Source organism: Anthonomus grandis, chromosome 1 (assembly GCF_022605725.1).
Source record: "Anthonomus grandis grandis chromosome 1, icAntGran1.3, whole genome shotgun sequence".
NCBI lineage: Eukaryota > Metazoa > Arthropoda > Insecta > Coleoptera > Curculionidae > Anthonomus > Anthonomus grandis.
Window position 1 is genome coordinate 55,882,754 of NC_065546.1, and position 21,707 is coordinate 55,904,460.

General features: G+C 33.7%; 1 protein-coding gene and 1 long non-coding RNA gene across 7 annotated transcripts in view; both read right to left on the reverse strand.

Moving 5' to 3' along the window:
- LOC126734376 (circadian locomoter output cycles protein kaput) overlaps positions 1-17,407 on the reverse strand; it is a 32,735-nt gene extending 15,328 nt beyond the window's left edge. Inside the window, exons 1-5 of one of the 6 annotated variants that reach the window (XM_050437986.1) lie at positions 17,164-17,403; positions 16,979-17,105; positions 16,645-16,882; positions 13,967-14,008; positions 4,069-4,217 (exon numbers count right to left, since the gene is read on the reverse strand). In XM_050437986.1, the coding sequence (XP_050293943.1) occupies positions 4,069-4,217; positions 13,967-14,008; positions 16,645-16,700 (247 nt within the window). In that variant the 5' untranslated portion in view covers positions 16,701-16,882; positions 16,979-17,105; positions 17,164-17,403. Of the gene's footprint in view, positions 1-4,068; positions 4,218-13,966; positions 14,009-14,109; positions 14,129-16,644; positions 16,883-16,978; positions 17,106-17,148 lie in introns of those variants that run through there. The other 5 variants (XM_050438001.1, XM_050437992.1, XM_050437978.1 and 2 more) reach the window with 5 other exon arrangements.
- LOC126734413 (uncharacterized) lies at positions 7,764-13,960 on the reverse strand. The gene is made up of 3 exons (XR_007660046.1): positions 11,254-13,960; positions 10,905-11,203; positions 7,764-9,473 (listed from the first exon to the last, which is right to left on the reverse strand). It is a non-coding gene; the product is annotated as an uncharacterized LOC126734413 (long non-coding RNA).
- Positions 17,408-21,707: the final 4,300 nt, after the last annotated feature.

Below are 21,707 nucleotides of genomic sequence, written 5' to 3' on the forward strand. Positions count from 1 at the left end.
AATTACAAGAAATATTTTTCTTGTTCTTATGGCGATTTCTGATGCAATGTTTTTAGGCAAACTTTTACTGTTGGAAGAAAGTTGTATAACAGTGAGCTTATAATACCCAGTCCATCAGTTTTGGCAGATAATTGTGACCAACGTATTTATCTCTATGTATTGATGGGCGATGAAGCTTTTGCTTTACATCAAAATTTATTAAGGCCATATCCAAGACGTAATCTAAACGAGAATAAAAGGATTTTTAATTACAGATTAACAAGAGCTATAGGAGGTTCGTGGAATGTGCCTTTGGCATTCTGGCCAATAAGTGTTTCATACTAGCATATTAGTGCAACCAGATTTTGCAGTGCTGGTAATAAAAGCAGCTTGCGTCTTGCATAACTTTGTTCGAAAACGGGACGGATACAAATTTGAAGACACGTTAACTTGCTGCTTAAATGATATAGATGTACATGGGACTGAAGGACAACAACTACGAGGACAACATGTCAGAGATCTTTTTACTGAGTATTTTGTATCGCCTGAAGGCAGTTTGAGTTGGCAAATAGCTATGATATAGATAAGTATTTTTGTATTGTGTTTATTTGACAGATAGGTATATTATTACCTTTGTAAACAATTATTATATTAAAACACTTTCTGTACATATATATGAAGTATTTTTCTTACCTTTTAATCTTATTTCTTCCGGAGTCGACAAATTTTGATCCGAATACATTTCCTCCAAAACCTCCTGCCAAGCATTAATTTTTTTATCCCGATTTTTGTATTCCTTGTCAGAAACATCCCACAAACACGTCCGATTTTGCACCAAAATAATACATTTTTCTGTGTCGAATATATACAGTGGCGGCCAGCATGACATGCAGCCCCACATCATGATTGAACCACCTCCATGTTTAACTGTTAATTTTGTGAATCTTGGATTTAATTCCTCACCAGGTGGTCTTCCTACGTAAGTACGACCATCCGATCCGATGCGATTAAGTTTTGTTTCATCCGACCAAAGTATATTTTTCCATTGGGTAAGGGTCCAACTCAAATGATCGCGTGCGAACTGCAATCGGAGTTTACGATTCTTCTTTGAGACAAGTGGCTTCTTTCGGGAAACCCTTCCAAATAGTTGAAACTCATTAAGTCGGCGGCGAATTGTTCTTACTGATGGCTTCGGATCGTTTTGTGCATACATTTCACGTCTGATATCTACTGCTGTTAAATGGGGCGACTTTTTTGCTAAACGTACCATAATTTTATCCTCTCTTGCGGTTGTTATTCTAGGCCTTTTCTTCCTAGGTACATTACTAACCGTGCCGTGAGTTTTATAATGTTTAATAGCATTATGAACCATAAATTTGGAACATTTTAGCATTGCTGCAACTTTACTGTATGAATGCCCTTCTTGAATCAAATTTAAAATTACTTGTCTTTTTTCAGGGTCACAACTCTCTTTTTTATCCATAACGTTTGTTTTATATTGACCTTGTATTACTTAAGTGAGACACCAACTAAATGATAAATAAATGCTACACATTCATATTCGACAAAAATTGATAAAAAAAAACAAAAGATGAATCGTTTTTATTTAGCTGTCCAAGGTATTTCTAAATTGTTAAAATATTAGATTCCAAACCTGTTTCAAATCCAAATATTTATGCATGTGCAAGCTTAACATGAAGTGATAAAAACATTTATGTGCAAATAGAAAATATACCGTATGATTTTAGCATAAAATATTAAAAATTGTATCGTTTTTAATTTGCTGGCCGCCACTGTACATGGTTCAAAAATGATTTGATCTCGTTCTTGGCTGCGCGGTTAATGTGAACACGTAGTCAAGAAACAACACGTTGAATTTCCGACCGCAAACCGCGGTAAGATGCGGTTGAGAAGGCGGTTGCGGCCATTTGGCGGCTAATGTGTTGCCACTCCATATTAATCCATGTATTTTACAGAATAGCGGTTGCAATTGCTGCCGCAACCGCCAATGTGTCGCCGGCCTTAGACACGCCTGTCCTTGTTTCTATTCCACGTACTGAGATAGACGGATTACGTGCAACTTCTTGTAAGACTTCGGCTTCGTAGGGCAAGCGCGGTCTGCCTGCAGCACCCATTTGATTTGGGAATCGGCCCTATAGAAGTAATCGATGCACATTTAGAAATACTCTGGAATCTGGATAACGCTCTTCATTTGGGTACCTTTGACGATACAGTCTAGTGTAGACATCCTCCATAGATGAGATGCACGTTAGCATATTCCCGAGCAGTATAACGATCTGGCATTGTTTCGTTTACTAATTACACAGGTATCGATAGTCCAGAAAAGAGCCAAAATCCAAATCAGGTCCAATAAGCCAAGTCAAATTAATAAAAAGAATCCGAAAAAACCAAAATAAAAAAAAACACGATATCAACACGAATACAGAAATATGCGTAGTAAACGGATGATAGCAAAGTACCGGGATGCGTTGAGCGTTCGGACCTGGTGTGCAGCGTGAAAAATATTTTTATGAGGGGGAGGGGGGGGAGGAAAATGTTTTCATTGGCATAATGTCGTTCCAACAAGAATCGTTATCTGATTAGTCAGGAGAAATGTCAAAGATGTTTTAAGCTTTAGCTTTGCCGCCGTTGAACGCAGCCCTGTCGGACCAAAGGTCCTAATTAATGACCTAAGATGCGCCACTTCTGAACAGGGAATACGCGTACAGGTAGATAGGGCGGGGTAGAAGAATAGCCTAGGGTCATGGTCACCCAATTTAAATAAATTCTTTAAATTTGCCTACTTTACGGGAACAATAATTAATAAAAAGTGAGAAATTGTATTTAAGAAAAAGTGTGCACTAACCCAATTTAAAACGTCGTATCAGAAATGGAGGCAGACAATTTGAACATTTGTTGCGACTTAAATAATCTTTTATTTCATTTATTTTGACTGTAAAATTAACTTAGCTTAGAGTAGCGGCGTACATTTGACTATGTACTAAAAAAAATAAAAAATACACCCCTATTGAAGTAATAATCTAGCAAGTATCTTACCATTTTGAAATCTAGATCAGATACGCCAACTTTTGAAATCACTTGCCAAGCAGTCAACTAATTTTCTTTTCCAGGACAGTTAGTTAAGTTTGGGAAATGATGATCAAAAGACACAATTTTCAACACAAGTTGCGCAAAAATCTGATAATTTCTTAAAAATGTGAACAATTGTGTTTGAATTTAGTTTTGTAATTTATCGAAAGGTTATTTAGGGTTACATAAAAAAAAATTGTTAAGAAATTCGAAAATTTGTAGCCACAGTACTAAAAAGGTCAACAGGGGGTGTCAATTTTTTTCGGTTTTTCTATGAATGCCTATAATTTTAAAAGTACTCAAAATTAATTTTTTTTAGTTTTTTTTTTAATCTGAGCACCTGGTCTATATCGGCTTATCGTTGACTTTTGGGACACCCTGTATACATCATTTCAAACATATCCCTCTCTCAGTTCTTTAATATCTTGGGTATCATTCTGAAATTGTGTAGAACAAAAAAAGTAGAGTTTTGAATTTGGGTTAAAGGGATCATTTTTTTGTTTTGTTATTGAATAAGCTTCCACATAGCTTGTTGGGGGTTACTATAGATTTTTTTATAAAGTCGTCACTTGCTTTGATTTTTTAGATCCAATAGCTTTTTAGCATCTCTTTTTTATCAAAAAATTAATTAAGTCTATTACGCTTATTATTATATACATGTAATTATTATGTACTTTGGAGTTGCTATATCTTTACTTAGTTATTTGAGAATTTTATTGCAGGTTGTAGATATGCAATGCAGTACTGTTAGCAAGATTTTTTACTACTGAGAGAATCTCCAAAGGATCAACGGGGTTTAAATACATAGTTGAGGTTAATTAGGGATCTGGAGTGTTAAAGATGAGCTGTGATAGTAATAGAAACATGCTCAAAATATTTATTAAATTTTAATAGAACGCTCTATAATGGACCTTTTTATTATTTGTAATTTTTATCAGAGTAGTAGGAACGTTTATCGAATTTTCTTTATAGAGGTAATTTGGTTGCTTTACTACTCACCGTTGTGGTTTTTTAAAAACGAAATTGTTGATTTTAACACAGTCGATTTGTCCATTTTCCTGCCGCTGGTCGAGACCATGGAGCTCAACTCGTTTACCAACAGATTGAATTGGTCGCGACGTTTCTTTTCACTCAAATTTCGAGACTTTCTAAAATATGAAAAAGAAATTAATAGAGATGGAGACTTGTAGGATTGGACTACGGTATTATTGAATACTGACTGAGTGTCACAACAACCACGTAATAAGCTATTTTTATGATAATTTATATAAGTTTTTTCAGAATAAACTTACACATAAAAAAAAAACAACCGGAATTATTAAAAGTTAAGGTTTGGTGGTTGACGTCATTTTAAGTCACATTCTGTTCAGTATTTATAATTAAGATGATCTCTCATGTGAAGCCACTATTAGTTTAGTTTTAAGTGTGTTGTTTTTTTTTTCTTTAAAACAAATGGTGTTTTCACAGGATTATACGTTAAGACTGTGACACAGGGAAAATATTTCAGAAATTATTATTTTTCTTGGGTTCAAAGCAAAAACTTTTTATTTCGAGTCACAGTCTAAGTTGTATATCCACCCCTACACACATCGATCATTTTTTCGAAGAATATTTGAAATTTTTTAAATTTTTATTGGGTTGTCTTAGTAGTGGCAAAAACTCTGCTTTTCGAGTCACCGTTTAAGTTGCATGTCGGTCTATTTTCTCCAAAAAAATTATTTTTTTTTTAGCATGATTATACGTTTAAACTGACTTTTTTGAATTTTTAAAAAATTATTTTCAAAAAATCCCTATTAATATTTTATTTGTTGTTACAGTCCAAGTTACCTGCCCGCCCTACCTAATCTAAATATGTATTTCTATACATGATAATAGAATGAACACATTGAAAATTAAATGATGAAAGAAAAAATCTGTATTTAGAATGACAGTCTACAGTTACATGTCCGTCCTATACCTAATCAAAAAATAAATAGAATTTTTAACGGAATTAGACATTTAGACTGTGACTTATCGGGAGTAAAAGAATTTTTGAATAATTTGTATTTTTAACACTTTTGAACTCACATTCTAAGATACCTGTCTCTACTACTTTATCTAAAAAAACCTTTAGACTCTGACTTATCGAAAATGATGGTTTTACTAATTTATTCCTATAGTTAACACTTGTATCTAAAGTTACAGTCTAAGGTGCGCCTATCTTCTTAAAATATACTGTAACATAGGTAAATTTCGCAAATTTTCTTTATCACAGGACAGAAAACAGTATATCGTGTACCCGTACAAATTAAATAATGTGTTGCTTAAATGCGTCAATGAGGTTACTGACTTAGTAGTAGACTTTGATCATTTCTACCTCATTATAAATGCATTAGAAATAAAACATCTCAAACGTATGGGTTCATAGTAAGTGATACTAAAGAATTCTATAATCCAGCATGTTTGAGGTAGTTGTATTAGGGCAAAGTTTACTGAATAAAATACAAGTTGCTGCATGCGGAGCAAAGCAACATGCAGAGCGTGTGACAATTGCAGGATGTGTCAATGCCCTTGGAATACCAATACCTCCTATGATTATTTTTAAAGGAAAGAGGCTAAAGCCAGAATTACATGATAATTTGCCACCAGGAATTCTTGTGGAAAAATCAAGTAAAGGCTAGATGACTAACGAACTTTATAAAGAATTCCTCAAGCACTTAGCCCGATACAAAAGTCCAGGAAGGTGCCTCTTAGTTTTTGATGGTGCAGCTTGTCATCTTGATTTGTCAATTGTTGATGTTGGAGACTCACTTGATATAGATCTCTACTGTTTGCCATCGAATACAACACATGAGCTTCAACCCCTCGACAAATCTGTATATCGTTCATTTGAGCATCATTGGGATAATGAGGTATTATTATTCTTGGATCAGAATCCTAACAAAAAGCTGATCAAATCACGTTTTAACATCATACTTTCAAATGTTTGGTCTAAATGTATGACACATAGTAACATTATAAACGGTTTTAAGGCTACTGGTCTGTTTCCAATAAATCCCGAGGCAATTCCAGAAACAGCATTTGCTCCTTCAATTCTCTCAGACGTACCGGCACCGGATGATAACAACAAAGAAAATAGGCGTCCACCTGAATCTCCTCAACCTGGTCCGTCTGGAATGGCACCCAACAAGTCTGGCAAATTTTCCTATTCCAATATTTACTCTTCTGACTCGGATTCGACTGATGACCATATCCCTCTTGCTGAATTAAAGAGACGAACAACAAAAGTCATTTCTTTTAATGAGCTTTTGCCCACACTAGTAAAAATTAATGAAAAACCTAAAAAAAAAAGCTCTAAACTACAAAGGAACTCCAGTCACTAGAGATTTTTTTACCGAGGAAAACAAAAGTCATGCCAAATTGAATAAAGATATTGAAAGCGCCAGGGAAAAGTTAAGTACCGAATGGTATTGCCATGGATGTGAGGAGGACAGACAGGCCGATATGAGGCAGTGCAGCAAATGTCTTAAATGGTACCATGAGGAATGTGTTGTCTTAACAGTCAATGACATGGATGATTTTGAGTGTCCCGATGGCTGCTAAAGTTCGCCCAATTAACGAGTTGTGCCATTTTTATGTATAGGCTTTATTAAACCTACATCGGATAATAAGGCCGATTTGCGTTATTTTTCTTAATATTTAATTTTTGTTTTCTAGTTTTTTTAGAGATTATTTTTTTAAGTTTGTTTTAATTAATATAACCTTATAAGCACTTTGGTGTATTAAACTAAATATTAACATTACAGTCTTTCACTTTATTCAATTTTTTTCCTAGCTAGGCCTTATTCCCCTCAAGTACCTTACATTTAAAGTCACAGTCTATGTTACATGTTCAACCTATTTCATCCAAAGAAATAAATTATTAACATGATATTATCCACTTAGGACTGTGCCTTGTAAAAAAAAATTTTTCGGAAATATTCTATGAACACTTTACCGTGTAGTGTTAATAAAAAAAAATACATTTATTGGCACTATTATAAAACTGTGACACAAGGAAAAGTTTTAAATATTTATTTTCAAAATTTAAAATCAAACATCTAAATTACATATGCACATGTGGACTGTGCCTTATAAAAAAAATTAAATAATTCTATTAAATGTTTGTCATATTAATAATAATTTATACTTATAAATACTTTATAATTCTCAGTCAAAGTTACTTGTGCGCCTTAGGTACTTTATCTACAAAAAAATATATATTTTGACATGACTATGGGAACGTTCCCATATTACGTCATCACGACTGGGGAGTGAAGAGTTGACAAGGAATTGACAACTGATAGATGAGAGCAAGAATGAGAGAGGACACATTCTTTGCTTCAACATTGAACCTACTAAAATAGAGAAAATATGTTTACTTTGAATCAATAATAAAACTCAAAAACCATGATACAGTTCATCTACTCACATACTTAAAAAACAATAAATTTTGAATTTAATTGATGCAAAAATATATTTAATTTGGCATCAGTTAAGGAGCTAGTTGATGACGTCATCGTGTTGAGGATTCATAACTCAAAATGGTGTTAAAATTGATGACGTAATATGCGAACGTCCGCTATATGTTAAGACTGTGACGTATAGAAAATTGAAAGAATTTTTGAAAATGTTCAATGAACTCAAAGAGCATACATTCTGTATTTGGAGTCACAGTCTAAGTTCCCTGTCCATCCTACTTTATCAAAAAAATAATAATTACGTTAATAAGATTGTGACTCATCAAGGAATTTTTTGGAAATTTTAACATTTTTAATTATAAATATTTTATTGAAAGTAAAGCCGAGTTTACATTGGTATAGTTAGTTGTACCAGTTACTTGTACAAGTATATCCAGGACAGTTCACATTCGCTAGTGGACAAGCTAGTAGGTGTTTACACATAAAAGTAATTATTCGCTAGCCGGTTCCCAACATGCAGTAGATGAGATGACTCCTTTTCATTGCCGGCGTCATGCTTTGGGCATTTCAAAATTAATAATTAAAAATCGCGCTAAAAGAATAATGTTGAAAATATCGAGCATTTTAATTGAAGAAACTATTAGTTTGATTGAAGAAGAAGAATGTCGTCCGAAAAGGATATGGGTTCGAAGGTGGATAGAAGAGGTACAAGAGGTGCATCAGCTCTTCTTTTAAAAGAACTTCGTATGGAAGATCCTGAAGAATATAGATTATGCCTTCGGTTGACACCGAGTAAATTTAATGACTTGCTGAATATGGTTCTGCCTATAGAATTTAAAAAAACGATACACTTTTAAGAGACGCTTTACCAGCACATGTTAAATTCGAAGTTACCCTTAATTTTTTGGCAACTGGAAATAGCTATAGAACCCTTCAACATTTTTTTCGAGTTCCAAAGACGTCCATATCGAAGTTTGTACCAGAAGTTTGCGACGCAATTTATGATGCACTGAATAAGTATATAAAGGTAAGTTAAACATATTTTTTTTCTTATAAATGTATGTATATATTTAAACATAGAAACATATGAAATTAATGAACACATTATTACGTGAGTAAAATGAAATCAAGAATACAGAACGAAAGTGTAAAGTTCGTTTGGACCTTTTTTTTTTTAATTATTCGAGACGGAATAATTAATATTTTCAAAGGTTACATTTTCAAATTGCAAATTATTATTTGTTGATGAGGTAGACGATAATGATACATTCTGTTCTGAAGTTGATTGCAATAGTTGGTATCCAGGAGCCGAGAATGATTGCTGTTGTTGGTCAAGAGGTGCCGGTGGTAAATCGTAAATTGTTGGAGATAATAAAGGTGGTTGCTGTACAGGAGATGACAGAGGTGAACGCTGTTCAGAAAACGGTGCCGGCGTCGACGGTAGTTGGTATCCAGGAGATTGCGGCGACTGCAACGGTGGTTGGGTTGAATAGTTTGAACCCCAATAGGTTTTACCAGAAGAATGGGAAGATCCAGTAGGACTTGGTAGATTTTGTGACGTAAAGGGTGATGGAGTAAGACTCATGCACCTATATCGGGTCAGTGTAGTCTGCAGCTCATTTTGACATTATAGGGCCAAGTGTAACGGAAGCTTCTTTAAAGCGATGGCCATATATCTTCCAAAAGCCTCAAATTCATCATCTTCATTACCAGATTGCAGTAAGGAATAATTAATGTCACGAAGCTCTGAAACTGCGGTTGATAAATCCTTGTATCGCCTTTTTGATCCCGCTAAGGAACTGCGTGCTATTGCTTTCTGAGAAGCTGTTTTAGGTTTCGAACTTCAGAAACTACAGATGTTGTAGTAGTTTGAGAAGTTGCATTTGATGTTTCTTTAGAAGTACCAGGTTCCGATTCGAGTTCGTTCTTCGTATTTTCCTCACTTTGTCTAATTGGCTGCGAGATCTGAAAATAATAAAAAGGAAAAACTAAAATATTATAATTAAACATTGTTCTTCTGTCTATTGAGAATGATTATTATTTTTAGGTCCCTTCTACTTTAGAAGCTTGGAAACAGATAGAGAGAGGTTTCCAAGAAAGATGGAATTTTCCCAGGTCCTGCGGGGCTATCGACGGTAAGCACATATTAATTCAAGCTCCTCCAAACTGCGGAACAGAGTTTTACAACTATAAAGGACATAATAGTAATGTCCTGATGGCAATTGCAGACCACAATTACTGTTTTTCCTATATCGATGTTGGATGTAATGGTATTGTATCCGATGGAGGGGTTTTTCAAAACTGGTCGATGTACGAAGCTGTAGAAAAAGGCATACTTCCAGAAGGAACTTGTTTAGTTGGTGACGATGTATATAACTAAACCATTCAATTCTGTGCCATTATCAAAAGAAGAAAAAATTTTCAATTATCGCCTGAGTCGCGCAAGGCGTATCATTGAGAATGCATTTGGTATTCTGGTTAGCAGATTTCGAGTATTTGAGAAAAAAATTGCCTCCAAATTAGCAACTGTTGACAAAATAGTAAAAGCTTGTTGTGCCTTACATAATTGGCTACGTAAAACAGATTCAAATACTTATTTTACGCCAGGCTGTTTCGATGAAAAAAATATTCCAGGGGAGAAATAATTCCAGGAAAATGGAGAACTGAGGTGTCAAATTTGAGAAATCTTGCAAGGCCAACATCTGGTTACAAATCATCTCGACTTGCTAGAGATTTCCGGGATTACCTTAAAAGATACTTTAACAACGAAGGAGCAGTACCATGGCAAGAAGCAAGAATTTACTAATTATATTAGTATTATCAAAAAACAAATACCTATATCTACTAATATGAGTTACGCTGTCAATTATTATTATTATTATTAATATTATTTAGTATGCATTTTGTTGAAATCAAAATAACTTCTAATTCTAGGGCCTATATTGTAACTATTATGTAAATAAACAAATAAAAAAGCTAGAATACACTTCTTTTTTTTTAGTTTTTTGTACATAGAAATTTAAAATAGTCCTAAAATAAACCGTAATTTAAAAAAAAACGTAGAACTGGTCAGAAAACCAAATATTTAATAGACTGAATATACCATTAAAAAAATAGTGCTACGTTTTTATGAAATTAGTTAATACTCCAATATAAATGGGTCATCCCTTACACTGCGGTACCACAGAATAAACGATCTCTATATGAGATATGAGATCGTTCGAGATCTCGATATGAGATCGTTTATTCTGTGGCGGTACAATGTAAATTAGAACACGACACTAACCTCAGAATTTCTACCTACTAAATAATATTATGAAAGATTTGTCCGAAAAAAATTCAGTTATGTTAATATTATTACTAATTAATTTATCTGTAATTTGAAAGTAAACTTACCATGTTGCTTTGAGTTGGTCTTTTTTCTTTTGTCTCTTTCATAAATGCGTGCATAATATGGAACCATTTTAATGTTGGGGTGTATAAATCATCAGCTCCCATCCCGATTTAATAGATTTTTCTATTTTTTGCAACTGTTGGCTGTAAGTATTTCTCAGACTTTTTCCATCAACACCCATATCTCGCACTAATTTCTCCAAAGCTGCCGATCTCATTTGATTGTTTCTGTAACTGAGTTTGGTAACATTCCAGAGACACTCGTATTCCCGATAAAGTTCCACAAATTTAACGGTTTCCCCCTTGGACCACTTCATTTTAATACCAAATAAAAATTAAGAAAATTACCTACCGCACTGATCTCACTTTTTTTACTTGCCAAAGCGCGTCCAGACCCGTCTACACTCGACTAGTTACTAAACTACTTGCCTGGCTAGTGCGAAATGTGGTGGAAGGGGAAGGCTAGTAAGCAAGTAAATAGATGGGCTGGCTATTCACTTGCCTATCCTGGCTACTTGCACAAGTACTTGCCTAATAGGTTGACATTGGGTTAGTTGTTGTCTTACAAGCTACTGGCAGTGGCGGCTCCTTCTTAGGGTCAATTGGTCAATGACCCCCCTTAAATAATCTCATAAAAATACCAATTTTATTATAAATATCTTTTATCTAAAACTTCATTGTGAATTATAAAATTCTCTAAGCAGTCTGCATTGGCAAAACAAATAAATATATTATTAACGTCGCGCCTCGCGCGCATCACAAGCCCATGGCTGGGCCGTATTTTAAATTGTCCCTATACAGTTCTTACGGCTTATGAAGAAATGCATGTAAAATAGAACAAAGAAGGCAGATTAGCATTTCGTGAGCGGGAGTGAGAGTCACCTTTCAGTCCTATATCGCTAACGTAGTCGACGGCCCGACTGGATGAATGTTTTCAGTTTTGTTTTAGATAGTTACTGTTTGCCACCCGCACGAAATATGCTGGAACATTAAGTTATGATGTTCCAGCAGATTTTAATTTAAATAATTATGACGGCTTGAGAAAAAGGAAAGTGGTCGACCAAAACCAAATATGAATTTAAAACAAACAACAAAGGATAGGGGTAAAGATATTCAAAAATATTTTAAAGAATCAATGTACAATTTGTGTGATTGGATTTGTGGCTGCAGTGTGAGAAATGCATTTTTTTGCTACCCGTGTTTACTGTTTTCGAATGATGCTGTATGGACGAAAAATGGAGTAATTGACATTAAGCATTTAAAAGTGAAAATTACAAAGCTTGCTTCTTCCACTACTCATATAAATTCATCAATGAGTTACGCAAGTTTAGGACGTGTTAACACAGTCTAACAGTTGAAAACTATATACTTTGGTGTTAACATAAGACAGCAACTTGATAATGTATATCGTAAATCTGTGCATGACTTTAATGAATCGGTTTCTACAAATAGGTATATTTTAAACAAACTAATCGGCGCTGTAAAATTTTGCGGAGTTTTCGAAATTGCATTGCGCGGTCATGACGAAAGTATCAGCTCCAATAATCCTGGAATTTTTCTGGGCCTTATCGATTTTGTTTCTGAACTGAATTTAATGTTTAAAGAACATATTGAAAAAAGTACAGGATTTAAAGGCACATCAAAAACAATTCAGAACGATATTTTAGAATCAATGTTAGCCATTGTACATACTCATATAATTAAAGAGATTGGCCAGACAAATTTTGTGGCAATTCAAGTAGATGAGACCACAAACAGCTTCAATAAAACGCAGATGATTGTCATATTGCGATATGTATTAACTGATATTGTACATGAAGGATTTTGGAAATTTGTTAACCCTCCAGGTGCCACAGCACAACATTTAACTAATGTAATATTGGAAGAACTTCAATTATCAAAAATTAATCAAGCACCTGAAAAATAAATTGCCCAAAGTTACGATGGTGCATCAGTCATGAGCGGTAAACTGGGAGGAGTACAAACAAAAATTAAAGAAATATTCCCAAATGCACACTTTATTCACTGCTATGCCCATCAACTTAATCTTATCCTGCAAAAAGCGGCGAGTCAACATAAACCAATAAAAATATTTTTTGTAAATTTATACGCATTTTCGTCCTTTTTCGGCCGATCTCCAAAACGTACGATGGTTCTGGGTAGAGTGGTTTCGATAACCTGTTTATACCCTTTTTCTTATATTTTTATTTAAAATATTTACTCTAATAAAAAGGCAAAGTTAATTTTCGGAAAACGATTTAAGCATTTAAAGTTATTTTTACCCGCTTAATAGGGTAAATATCTCGGTAAATATTATTGAGTTTTATCTAAGTCTGTATTTTTTATCTAAAATATAAATGCTAAAAGATCTTTCAAATACTTTAAAAAATCAATAGTTTGATTTGTTTTTTTTTTATTAGAGTAAACTATAAGTTTTCAAACCAAAATGACCCCCCTGAAGATTGACCCACGAGCCGCCACTGGCTACTGGTACAAGTAACTAACCCGTTTACTATACCAATGTAAACTCGGCTTAAAAACTCTGTATTTAAAGTCACAGTCCAAATCAATTGTCCATCCTACTTCCCAACAACAATTTTTTAACATAAATGTTTAGATTTTAGGTTTATAGCCTAAGTAAATATACTTAATCTTAAAAAATATTTTCTTACAGGATTATGCGCTAAGACTGTGACAAATCGGAAATTAAAGTATCTGAAAAAAATGTACATATTCTTCAAAACACAGTTTAAGCATGCCTGTCCTATTTAATGCATTTTTTTAATTTACATACATTTAGGCTGTTGTTGATTGAACTTATTGTAAATAAAAGATGTGCCTTCATTTGAAAGCACAATCTAGTAGTAGGTAAGTATCAAACGTCATAAGTTTTCGACGGGGCTATACGTTTAGAGTGTGACATCATGAAAATATAAATAAATTTGTAATGAGTCAAAAGTGTTTTGATAGTTTTGGCATGTCTCTTGTCTATATACTATTGCTCCGGTTGGGGCTGTGACACCCAGTATATATAAACTTAATTAAAATAAATGAATGCACATTACCGTTTAGTATCCTTATCGTCCGAGTCCTCATCCATGTTGTCACTAAATGAAAAATAAACGAATTATATATGCAGTAGCTGTTGACCGTTACGTAGCGGCATTAAACTTTTTTAAACCCGTTATACATAAAATAAATAATTTACCTTATTTTCATATTTTCAACCGTCTAATATTAACTGTTACCGCATAAATTATCAATAGGCAACTATTGTTTTATTGAATGGTTTAAACGGAGGGGCCCTTATCACAATAAAATGGATTTTTTCTTTTGCTTATTCCAGATTATTATTGTTTATTTAGCGACCTAAAAATGTCATTATTCTTGTGAATTAATTTGTTGTGCCAGAATTTTAACGGAATGTTACAATAACAATCACGCTTTGCCAGAAAAATTATATATTATTATCTGGATCAAATGCGATATAAGAATACTAGAAAATTCTGGAATAAAACGGTGATATACTGGGTAAGATGCCATCAAGTCACTTGTTACGTTAAAGTTTCAACCCAGTGTGTTGTATACAGGGTGTCATTGAAATGGTGTAAAAAAATTCGGGGGGTGATAGTACTCCTAAAAATTTTAAAAAAAGTTCCTATAACTATAGGGCGGAAAATGCATATTAAGGGAGTTAGGGGCACTGAAAGGGTAAATTTAAAAAACGGTTTTTTGAAATTGTAGGCTTAAAAAACGAGATAAAATTTCGAAAAAAAATCCTCTGCCATAAATTTTGACCCAAAATCAAATGGTGATACTGAAAAATAATTTGGAAAATCGGAAAGGGTAGTTTTTGCAAGGGTAGGGGGTTAATTCGTGAATAACTTTTTTTAGGTTATTTTCTTCGCAACGTGGGTTCATTTTTTAAAAACTACATACTTTTTCCTACAAAAAAGGTACTCTTGTTGCACATCGCCCAGAACGATGGTTTTCGAGAAAATTGAAGGCAAAAAGTTTGCTCTGATGGGCTGCTAACTGGTTAAACAACATAAACTTATGAAAGTTATGGGGTTTCAAAAGTAAACAAGTAGTTATTAAATAATTAATTGAAAAATCTAAATTTCATGATTTTTAAAACATCGTATTGCTTTAAAAAAACGAAATAAACCAACCAAAATTCCTTATTAAATGCATACTTATTTGATTCATTAGCCTAGTTTACACCGCGAGTACCAAATATTCAATACGCGGACCCAATCCCCTATTCTCAAACTCAACGTGCGCGAGTTGACAAGTTTACACGTAAATTATTCCAAATTGTGACTTAATAGGTTTGAGAAAAGAGCAGATGTCTGCATTGAAATGAATGGTGGTCACTTTGAACATTTACTATGAATGAATTAAGAAATGCATTATTTTAATAAGGAATTTTGGTAATTGGTTTATTTCGTTTTTTAAAGCAATAAGATGTTTTAAAAATCATAAAATTTAGATTTTTCAATTAATTATTTAATAACTACGTGTTTACTTTTGAAACCCCATAACTTTCATAGGTTTATGTTGTTTAACCAGTTAGCAACCCATCAGAGCAAACTTTTTGCCTTCAATTTTCTCGAAAACCATCGTTCTGGGCGATGTGCAACAAGAGTACCTTTTTTGTAGGAAAAAGTATGTAGTTTTTAAAAAATGAACCCACGTTGCGAAAAAAATAACCTAAAAAAAGTTATTCACGAATTAACCCCCTACCCTTGCAAAAACTACCCTTTCCGATTTTCCAAATTATTTTTCAGTATCACCATTTGATTTTGGGTCAAAATTTATGGCAGAGGATTTTTTTTCGAAATTTTATCTCGTTTTTTAAGCCTACAATTTCTAAAAACCGTTTTTTAAATTTACCCTTTCAGTGCCCCTAACTCCCTTAATATGCATTTTCCGCCCTATAGTTATAGGAACTTTTTTTAAAATTTTTAGGAGTACTATCACCCCCCGAATTTTTTTACACCATTTCAATGACACCCTGTATAACATGATCTTGCCAGTGTTATATTTTATCAAGGAGGATTAAAAAAATGGCAATGTTGCAAGTTTCCAAAATAACTTTAAAGGCTTCACTGTATGTAATCACATATTTAGTTAAATGGCGACGTTTTAATGATAACAATAATCTTGGAGTACGTACAAAATACGTCTTTAGTACGTATCTGTGCTGTTTGGGAATAAATTTCTTTTGCAATAAAAATTATTTTCATTAAATACCACATCCCTTGCTACAATAATATAATCTTTTTTAGTTTTTACCTGGTTTGCAACATGTGCGTAGGCAGTTAAACCAAATACATTCGAAATTTCGGCTGGGTGTCATGTTTGGAACATTTGCACTTGGACTATAATATTTCTAAATCAAATCATGAAATTGTCGACGACCTATTTAAACCTGATATTTTGGCGAGTTAAAAATTTCAAAATGGCGGATGGGTGGCATTTTGAAAATCCGTTTTAAAATAGGCATCGCCGCACATTTGATTAGAATGTGATTACAAAACTGTCAAATTTCAGCTATTTTTGCCAGGAATAAGTCATCCGTAATGTTTACAAAGTTGCCAAATTCATTGTTTTTCTTAAAAAGACTTTAAGGGAAATTACTAAGAAATTTTAAGCAATATGATAACGCCACTTGAATGCACTGAGAGCTTCGACTATTAGACCAGACAAAGTCATATATGTTGTTAATTTAGGTACTTACTCGGATCTCTTGGAGGAGTGATGGTGTTTCTTATAACTGGGAATGTTGGGTTTCATCTTTCAACGGCCACTTCAGTTTATATTTCCACCAAAGTAAGTATAACTTAACAAATAATGCCGACGGCATTATTATTATTATTATTTTTATTATGCTTAAAAGGCCCGCACGGGAAAATTCTTATACGCACTGAGCACCACATTACGGCAATAATAACAGATTTATGGCATTTTTTTTTAAACTGAAAAATAATTTTTTTTTAGGATTAAACGTCCTGCGGCAATCGATTTTTTGAAAAACTAGACTTTGCCAACTTTGACCTGCTATACCTACTCACCGTACATCATAGCCAAATTTCTCAAAGCCTACTTTTCTTTTTTTAGTGTATATATATACAGGGGGTGCTTAAGCATAAAATACCCTCGCCTTAGGGTGACTTTCATATATTCACCTCTTCGCAATTTCTGAAGTACAAGTTGTTTAAAAAAAAATCGTTTCATCATATACCTGCAAAAGACTTACACAAGCATCAACATCTTATTATGAACACCCCTTGTATACAGCAAACACTCGATGACTTTTCAATTACTGTAATACCCAAAAAATTCGGATCGCGCACCGATAAAAACGACCGTATTATTATCGTTTCACGGTCAAGATTGTAGGCCCCCGTAGGGCACCGTCTTACGCGATTTTAATTTCGCGACGTCGTCGTACACGGCAAACGATTATCGACCAACCAATAATTGTACAATTCAAAGTCGAACTGTTCTCAGTAAAAGTGTAGCTGCGATTCGCTCTCTAAGAATAGGGGAAGGGCGCGTAATACGTGCTTTGCAACTAATAGACAGTTTTCGAAAGCATTAAAAAATATCACCGGTAACCACTAATTGACATGTATGACATTTGAAGTGTTAATAAATGTTGAAGTGTAATAAGCATAGCCATAAACATAGCGAAACGCATGCGCATTAAGGTTGTTTAGATTATTGTCAAATAATAATAATAATTAGTAAGTCAAGTTTATTTAGTCTCCTTTTATCTGAAACAGTAAAAGGAAATTTGTTTTTGTTTTTTAAATTTTGCATAGCAATGACCACGATTAACCAAAATCTAAATTTCAGTGTCTTGACAAAATTCAAGAGAGGTAGGGTCAGATTTAATGATGAAGATGATTAAATACTCTAATGGACATCCTAGCAAATGTTAATCCAGCAGAATAAAACATCATACACAATAATTTTTGTCTGAATCTAGAGCTGCAAAATCCTCAATCATATCGTAACTTTAGGTACTTTCCAATTTTTAAATAACGCTTCCTAATTAAATATATAATATTGTAGACCAAATATTAATAAAATATCTGTAGAATAAATTAGTTTTAGGTTCGTAGTTATTTAATTTATACGTATAATATTATTTTTCTTTCGAAATCCATTTCAATAAACAATGATCTCATTCAGGCTCCGTGAACGCTCCTTATCGATGTGTTATGATTAGGTGGCAGTTTTTACTTTAACGGTGACATCGGCGATGACGAAAGGGGACATCAGTGGACAGTCTTCTCGAAGGTTCCGAAATAGACGCGTTTTCGGGAAAATCTTAAAAGACGTAGGGCGTGTCCCTAACATTAAGACGGAAAGACGTATAAAAGACGTAAAGACGGGTTAAGGTCAGGATCAGTAAGACGTGGCTGCATCCTTTTCCTTTTCTATTATAAGACGTGAGACGAGTTATTATAAGTGTTTTAAAGCCGCTCGACATAGGGATGTGAACGCGATTTACCATATCAGTTAACAGTTAAAGTCTACTCCAAACTCTTTTGTGCAATAGTTTTCTTAATTATTTTATTAAATACTTTGAAAATCCCGCACCGGACTTTTCATTACCATCAACAAACCCTAGACAACATAGAAAACCCTACATATCTATAGTCGGTTTAATATTAAATAAAAATGAGGTTAGAACATTTAAGAAATAATAATCACAAAGAAAACATGGGATGCATGAAATCCACCCCCAGAGCAGCACTATTAGCAGAGGCATCCATGATAGACTTGGAACACAGAAGAAAACTTTTAGCTATGAAACTGATATCGAAGTTCGTAACTATTACAAATCACCCCATCACACAGCTTTTAAATAATACCAGAATGAAGCTAATACATAGACCGGAATTCTGGCAACGGGATAAAACTCCCTATTTAATTTTGGCACTTCAGGAGTTTCGACCACATATTAAATTAATCAGTAGAGGAGCAACCTTCCCATGTTACGAATGCAACTTTAAAATATTGACTACACCCTTAAAATTAATTAACCTTAACATAAGAAAAGGCGACATTTCAACAAGCCAAAAATTCATTGAAAGATCAAACAAGTTTAAAGAGAAAGGATATACTTTTATTTTTTCCGACGCCTCTAAACAGGGTAACAGGGTAGGGTTCGGAATATCCATTCCCAGTTCAAATTATAAATTCTCATCAAGGTTACCAGACTGTCTCAACATCTATAAAGCGGAAATTATTGCAATTTATGATGCGGTAAAAACTGCAATAGAAAAACAAATAAAGAAAGCTATCATCTTTTCGGATTCATTGAGCGCAGTTACAAAACTTAGAAGTAATCTTTTATCTGCAAGGATAGATCGCTGGATTATCATAACAAAGCAACTAATTAGTACAACCAATGAAAAGGGCTTTGACATCCAGCTTGCCTGGATACCGGGTCATGAAAATATACTGGGAAATTCAGAAGCGGATACTTTGGCGAAGATTGGATCCAACCTAAATGTCCCCAGAAAAATGCTCATTGACATAAATGATATTCTTAAGGTACTCAAAAATAAAATAAAAAATAACTTTTCAAACAAATGGAAATATTTAGTTGAGACTAAACATTACAATTATAGTAAAATTCAATTTGACTTCCCCTACAAAAGATGGTTTGCCAATATTAAATATGTAGATAGAAGACACATCACCACCATTATCAGAATGCGAACTGGTCATTGTCTTACTAACTCACATCTATTTAAAATAAATATCAAAGATGATCCTTTATGTGACTGTGGAAGGTATGATGACTTAAATCACATCTTATTTGAATGTCCATTAAATTCTATAGACAACATAGACATGTATAAAATTTTTGTTCAAAGAATGAAATTATCACCATTATCCATCCATGATATACTTAATGTGTCAAATAGCGAAACTATAGAAACAATCATGCATTTCCTAAATAAAAATAAAATCAAACTTTAAAGCTCAACCTGCTTATTTCCTGCATATTCCTGAATCCTTAGTTGTATTAGTGATATTTATGTTTCCTCTCTTGCCTTTGTTGTTCTATTAATGCCCTCCATTTTAGCTTTTATTTGAAACGTTTATTGATCATAGAATATCAATATATTTTTCTTCTTGTTTTCTATATAAGATACAAAGAACAAGGCTTATAGTCTGAGATAAGTGGGGAGATCCCTTAATGGTTCCGAGCCAGACGACAAGGGACCCCACACAAATCGAGCTGGCAATTGCCTTGCAGCAAAGCCATCAATAAGAACAAGAACAAGAACACAAAGAAAACAATGAATTCGAAATAAAGCTTTTTGCTATCGTTAGAGGTTAGATGTAAACGTATCACCTATTTTAAAAACACTTTTTGGAGAGCTGTCAAACAGCGGCTAACATAACGTTTACGTCTATGTTAGGCGTCAAAACATATGCATCTTCGAAAACTGTCTAATATTAGCTTCATATTATGTTAAAAGTGGTCTACTGAGATAGGACCATATGACTGATTTAAATATCTAATGCATACGGCAGAACACGAGGACAATGTTGATTTATTCTAGGCGATATGTTTCTGTCCGCGTATAGTGATTTGCCATGTATAATCCCGATTGATTATAACGGCTGCTACAGGGAAAACGAGTCACACAAGTGACAGTTGGAAAATGACAAATGACCGACATCTTGGAAATAATCAATCATGTAAGAGTATATACATTTTGACGGGCGTAATGATTATTGATTATCTGTTATTATTTTCTATGACTAAGTAAAAAAACATCTTGTAAATCCGTCAGGACATTAATAAAACGTTAAAGGAAAACCATAAAACATTAAATCAGGATCAATTTACTCAAAACAGGGTACTAACAGTAACTGAGATTATTAACTGTAATAACTAAACATTACAATGCACAATTGGGACTGATTGTCAGAGATGATGCGACGTTACATACCTGGACAAAAAAATAAAGTATCGGTGAGCAACTATTTTACCTTTTTTAAAGTAAATATGTAATAAAAAAATAATATGTATTTATTAAGGCCATTTATCAGAATAATGGAGTATACATACATCATTCCTACATTAAGACTAACATCCTTTAGTTTTATGACATCAGCATCAGAATTCAAAATAATTAACAAACTTCTCCTTCCTCCTTTCTCCTCCTTCTTATTCCTTCTTTAACAACAAAACAAAACTTGTTTTGACCAGGTCTGTCTGTCTGTCACAAACAAACAAACCGGAGCTACCGGTGGCACTAGTGTATAAACCGCCTATCACACTGATATCCCCATAGCGTTATTTAACGTGCCAAGGCATCAGCTTCCTACACTTAGCACGGAGGGATGCACATATTGGATTATTTAATAAATTAAATTAGGTAAAATAATGCTCTGTGAGAACCCTCACTTTATTTCTTTCAAGTTGCTCGGCACGTCACCAATAAGAACACAAAACAGATAGTACTGGTCACTGAGGCGTTTAGAGGTCAAGACAACTGATTTAGGTACCGAAAAATTCTTTTAAAAGCTATTTTACGGGCACTGCCAAACTAAACCCTCATTTCTGTTACCTATTGTTTTGTGTCATGCCGTTTTAAAGAATTTTAGCAATGTGAAATATTTTAAAATAAAACTCGCGTTTCACAAGCATTTAAAAACTGAGTTAATTAACGTCGTCATTACTCGCTTATCAAAAGAAATGGCGGCGCTTTAATAATGATAATCAGAAACGTCAAAACGATAGATGAGCGCCATCTTGGAAAAAAA